A 6,000-nucleotide genomic window follows, 5' to 3' on the forward strand; every position below is an offset into this window, starting at 1 on the left:
TACATGATCAATTTTTTTTTTCTTGACAAACACCTTTAACCACGCTATCAACTCTCAAGATCAAAGGAGTCTGTGCATGCAATCCACAGATGATCCTGGCTTTCTAAGGACTAAGACCATCAGTCACATTAAGCCAAGAAACTATCAGTAACATTTTTCACTCTCTGTTCATCCTGTAGTGTTAAATATCAATGGCAAAAAAAAAAATATTTATTTCTTTTTGTTTTTAATATGATATAACAGCCACAGCTCTGGAGACAAAGATTTATCAAGAGTTTTTAAGCAGTGGGCAGGCAGAGGATTTTTTTCTTTTCTTTTTTTTTTTCCATTTCTTTTTTCCTCCTTTATGAGAAATTCAGCACTTCCTCTGTTTATTCAGGAAGATTCAAGAGTAAGGTAACAGGACAACACAATCAGGTGTCAGCTTCACACAGCTGACAACTGATTTTTCCATTCATACCATTTAAAACTGTGTTTAACATTTCTACTAGCAACCTATGGAACTAACCACATTCTACAAGCAACCTGAATTTGTTAGGAGTCCAGATTTTCTCCCATTCAACCCAACACCTTGTGATGTAGTTCCCATGACATCTCTCATGGAGTGCAAAGACACAGGAAAAAACATTGAGCAACCCTGGTATTTTCATGAGCAACAAAAACATGAAAAGGACCATGTACTTCTCTGCGTAGAGAAAGAAACAGATCAAGTTTTAAAACAAAAACCTGCCCAAACCCGTCAAACTGCCTAATGGGAAAGAAACAGCCACATTTAAGGTAAATGTGGTTTCTGTGTTGGTCACTTTCAGAAGCCAGAAAACATGAGAGCTGCTAACAAGTATCTTTCTGTCAGCCCCAACAAAATATACGAGAACTAGAAGACAGTAATACTGCTTAAGAATGAGTTGATGCTCAGACCACTGAAAGAGTTCTCTGGCTTTCAGATGAGCCTCACTACAGACACAGAATGCTTCTAGGTGCTCTAGTTCACTTATGTGGCTTACCTCCCTTAGCCCCTCTGCTTTTGGGGACTCTGCTAAAGTCACTAGAAGTTTGGCTGCCACCTGCAGTGCAGCAGAACATCCCCACCAGTGTGGTTGGCACTACAATCCTCCTGCTGGTGCGGTAGCCAACAATTTATTCACCTCATACAGGGAGGGTGCAAAGATCTCTCTGTGGGTTCCTTCAACAAATGGGGCCACAGATACTGCATTGACTTCTTTTCCACCCACATACAATCTCCAGGATCACCCAAATGAACACATTTTTGGCTCAAATTTCCAATGACTGAAGGGGCATGGTCTTGGTAGGTCTAAAAATCAAAATCCTTCATAGCCTCAATGTACCCTTTACACTTTATGCATTGTATCTGCAAGTCTGAAGTTTTATCAGATAAAAACCTGACCTGGCAGGACATTGTGAAAAGCAGTAATCCCTATGTGGTGACTGGGGATTCTGAAGATGCCAAAGCTACACTACAGCTTCTGCGTGTCACAGGTTCCCATAGGAGAATGAAGGAGCCTGTCTTCAGGATGGATTATTCTGTGCTTCTCTCCTCCCCATTTCCAGATGTTCAGCGACATGGGACTGGGATAGGTGCAGTACTTTGCATTTGGGTAGAAAAGCAGGGAAGCTGGGGAGGCAGGGATTCAAGAAGGGAAGGCTGACAACGGATGAGGATCTACCAACAGTATCTTGGTGTTTACAACAGGCATTTGCAAGGCTAGAAACTTGCATGCCAAGTCAAACTGCTACCAATTTACTTTTTGCACTTGGGCAGATCAGTCTGACTTTCAGAGTCTTGATTTTCTCATATGGAGGTGACAGATTTTTTTTACCTTGATAAACTTAACGTAAGAACATTTACACATAAGCAACTGCACACATAATAGCCACAATGCAAGCATACAAACAAAAAGATGGTGTGAAACCTTGCTGATTTAGTTTAGTGAACAACAGTGAAGAGTTTGTATTCCTGATCTCCTACCCTAATCAACCATTGCAGAATCAAAGTTTTATAGAGAGGAAAAGACAACAGAGCTAGTTATTTTTTTTGTTAAAGGAGGATATTATGATATTTGCAGCCACAATTAGCCTCTCCAGTTGCCCAGTCACCATCGTCTCTCCTTTTCATCTGCATATTTGGAACCTGAAATCTTGTTTTGTGATTAAATCTACAGCAGCTGGACTCAGATGCTCAGAGTAGCAACAGCATGCCAACTTAGGTAACGTAAGGTAACAACGTGCCTTCACACACACACAAAAAGTTACAAGAGTACACTCAATTAATTAGGCATTACTAACACTCATTTCGAACTACCTGCAAAAGCACTGCAGATGAGACAAACTGCATCTAGGGCTGAACGGGGGCAGACTGATTCACACAGGTATGCAGAGTCCTAGCTTCTCCACTGGACCTCTCGCACACCTGGTCCCAATGCTCTTACAGTCTTGGCTGCAGAACGGGATCTCACAATCTTAATTAAACAAAACAAGCTGAAGAGTTCTGGAATAGTACGGGAGGAAATCTCAGGGAGCTGTTCTGAACGCTCAGTAGTGGAACCAGCTGCTTAAAGCCTTCAGGAAAAGCAAAAGGAGATTGCTCTTTTTTAAAAAGGGCATGCAATAGGTCCTGTTTTAGGCACACCCAGGAAACTCCCAAAGCAACAAAGTCACGGAGAAATTCCTTAAACTAGAGGAATTATAAGAATGCCTATATTCAGCAAGCCACGCTGCCTGGCCCATCTAGCAAAAGCAGCTACTCCTGATGACAATGAGAAAGTTTGTACATCTGCCTTCAATTTCAAAAATGAGCAAGTTTGTTTGTACTTCTCAAGTTCATAGCCCTGTGCAAAGGCTATGGACATGAGGGCTATGCTCCTCAGGCACACAGGTAGAATTTGGATTAAGAAGGCCTTTGTTTAGTATTTCACCAGAAGTCAATAGTAATAATTTACTTCTACAAAAAAAAAAAAAAGCCCCAACTATTTAAAAAAAAAAACCAAAACAAAACAAACTACAAAACAAAACCACTGAGAACAGCTTTGATGCTTTCTCCTTGAGCAAGAAGGAACACAGAATACAAAATAAACAGCATTTTCATATACAGGGATGACAAGAATACAAATTTTTTTTTTTACAATAAAAGCTAAATTCCTTAACACCTCAGGAAACGACAGGAGTGTAAGGCTCTATTTCTGCAGCAACGCTTCCTGTCCAGAACACAAGAATTATTAACTCTACTTGGTCAGGAAATTAACCACAGAATAAGAACAACCCCACCCACTTGCCATGTACACACATGTGAGACAAAAGGTGTACAAGCATCGCGGGGGCGGGGCGGGGGGGAGATCCTAAATATACTGATGGGTGATATTTATGAAATTCTCGTGTGGAATGGGGGGGGGGCAGCAGTTTGCCTTCTACCATTCAGAAGGACAGAAAACAAAAGGCCCCACTTCAGCACCGCGCAGGGAGCCACCGGCGTGGGGGGGGACGCCAGGTCCGCCCGCGGTCAGGCGGGGACGGCCGCGAGTGAAAGCAGTTCCCCCAGGCGGCAACCCACCCTCGGCTACCAAACACGAACGGCGATTAGCCAGACCGCCGCCCTCGCCGCTTTCCCTTCTCCTCAGCGCCAGGGCGGCCCAAGCCCGCCCGGCTGTGGAGGGGACGGTTGGAGGTGACCCGCTGCCTCACGGCGCCGCCGTTCCCGCTCGCTTCCCGCCCTTGTCTCCCGCGCGCCGCTCTCCTGCCGCCCTTGACACCGCTGAGGGGAGAGACCCCGCCGCCTCACGACTGACTTACCCAGCAGGGACGCGAAGAACAGGAGCCAGCACCCCCAAACCGGCAGCCGCATGGTTGCCGCTTTCTGAGCGACTCGACCCAAAACAGAAACTAAACCCAAGGCGTGGTCATCTCCCCCCTCTCTCAGGCGACGCCGCCCTCCTCTGACAGGGCTCGGCTGAAGGAGGCGTCTGCGCGACGCTGAGAGGAACGGGGGTTCCTCTGGAAACTCCCGGGTCTCCGTTAGAAAAGGGGATTTCAGACTTCGCGGTCGTCTCGGTGGGTTGCGGCTGCCGGAGAGGAGCTAGGGTGCGAGGGGATGCTGCCGAGGGGGTTTCTGGTTCATGGGGCGCAACCCCGGCAAGAGCTGGCAGCAGAAACGGTCGTCCTGCTCTCTCACAGCGGGGAAGTTTCAGCTCTGCTAATTGAAAAGCTGAAATTAAATCAGTTTAACGTGGAGCGGGAGCCCCACAGGTGAGGGGGAGAACAGATTTCGGCAGGTTAACGTGCAGCTCGCCGCCTCAGAGAATGATGGTCATCTAAACCTAGTACTCCCTCGTGTTTGACACCGATGCTCCCCAAAATGCCCAATGTTCTCTTCAGGGGACACCTGGCAGTATTTCCATTTGAGGGGTGGGCTCGAGGCTAAACCTGGGCATGCTCACCCATTTCACCCGAGGCTGGGTTGGCCTCTGGGGGGGATGTGGGTGCGTGGGAGGGTGATCCTTCTGCCTGAGTGAAGGGGAGGGGGAAAAAAACAAAAAAACAAACAAAACCACCAACAAAAAAAACCCAGAAACCAGCTCTGACTTCTAGGGGTTTCCTTCAAAGCCAGCTGCTTAGAAGCCCATTCACAAAACTAAAACAAACTTACATTCCCTTTTGTGGGTAACTAACTGGCCTCTTGACAGAGTGTTTTTGAGGAAGAAAGGGAAAATACCGCAAGAGTTTGGGAAACGTAAACACTCACCAACTATTGAAAAATTGCTGCTCTGCCAAACACTCCAGCGGCAAGCCAGCTTTCCTCCCACAGTGGTGAATTGCTGCAAGTGGATACATCATCCTTCACCTGCATCCCACTCGCAGTGCGTTATCCCGGCTGAGAAGAATCCAGCTGCTGGCAGGTCCAGCTGCAGACCTTACAGCCTCAAAGCATGCTCAGTTCCCAGGAATTCGACTGCTTGACCCAGGGGAGACCAGCACAGCACCAGTGCTGGATGGGAAGGCTCTCAACACAGGTTCAGTCCTTGGATGGCTCTCTCCTGGTGTGCTCGACCCTGCGCTGGTTTTGGCTGGGATAGAGTTAATTTTCTTCATAGTAGCTAGTATGGGGCTATGTTTTGGATTTGTGCTGAAAACAGTGTTGATTGATGGTGCAGAGATGTTTTCATTACTGCTGAGCAGTGCTTACCCAGAGCCAAGGCCTTTTCTGCTTCTCACCCCACCCCACCAGCGAGGAGGCTGGGGGGGGCACAAGGAGTTGGGAGGGGACACAGCCGGGACAGCTGACCCCAACTGACCCAAGGGATATTCCAGACTATATGATGTCATGCTCAGTATGTAAAGCTGGGGGAAGAAGAAGGAAGCGGGGGATGTTTGGAGTTATGGCATTTTGTCTTCCCAAGTAACAGTTACTTGTGATGGAGCCCTGCTTTCCTGGAGATGGCTGAACACCTGCCTGCCAATGGGAAGTGGTGAATGAATTCCTGGGTTTGCTTTGCTTGTGTATGCAGCTTTTGCTTTACCTATTAAACTGTCTTTATCTCAGCCCATGAGTTTTTCTCAATTTTACCCTTCTGATTCTGTCCCCCATCCCACTGTGAGGGAGGTGAGCGAGCAGCTGCATGGTGCTTAGCTACTGGCTGGGGGTCAACCACGACCACACACTCACTGCCAAGAAGCTGTGTTGGACTGTTCACCACCACTTGGAGTGACCTCAGCTCTGTTTTTCACACAACAGTGCCCATAAGCAGTTCAGGGGAAAAAAAAATATTGGCAACCATGGAGACTTCTAACCAGAAGACCTTCCAAAAATCAACACTGAAGATGTTCCAAGGCTGAGTGGTTTTCTTTTCCTCCTTCTAGGAGTCCCTGTAAGCTCCCTTACCTCATCACTGCAGGCGGTAGCATGAGCTAGAATGACACTGCACTTTGGGCTGAGCAATGCTGTCACATTCAGTTCTTAAAAAATCACAATAATACTGATCCATTCTCCAT

At 47.0% G+C, this 6,000-nt stretch overlaps 1 protein-coding gene across 5 annotated transcripts in view; it reads right to left on the bottom strand.

Moving 5' to 3' along the window:
* The window catches only part of CD58 (CD58 molecule), a 69,569-nt gene extending 65,709 nt beyond the window's left edge, over window positions 1-3,860 (bottom strand). For all 5 annotated transcript variants that reach the window (XR_774320.1, XR_774321.1, XR_774322.1 and 2 more), the window contains exon 1: window positions 3,805-3,860. Coding sequence is in view for 2 of the 5 variants with exons in the window: in XM_010567453.1 (XP_010565755.1) it covers window positions 3,805-3,856 (52 nt within the window). In the remaining 3 variants the exon portion in view is untranslated. The remainder of the gene's footprint in view (window positions 1-3,804) is intronic.
* Between the last annotated feature and the right edge of the window lie 2,140 nt (window positions 3,861-6,000).

This window comes from Haliaeetus leucocephalus, unplaced genomic scaffold, assembly GCF_000737465.1.
Source record: "Haliaeetus leucocephalus isolate CR32 unplaced genomic scaffold, Haliaeetus_leucocephalus-4.0 Scaffold228, whole genome shotgun sequence".
In the NCBI taxonomy this organism is placed as follows: Eukaryota; Metazoa; Chordata; class Aves; order Accipitriformes; family Accipitridae; genus Haliaeetus; species Haliaeetus leucocephalus.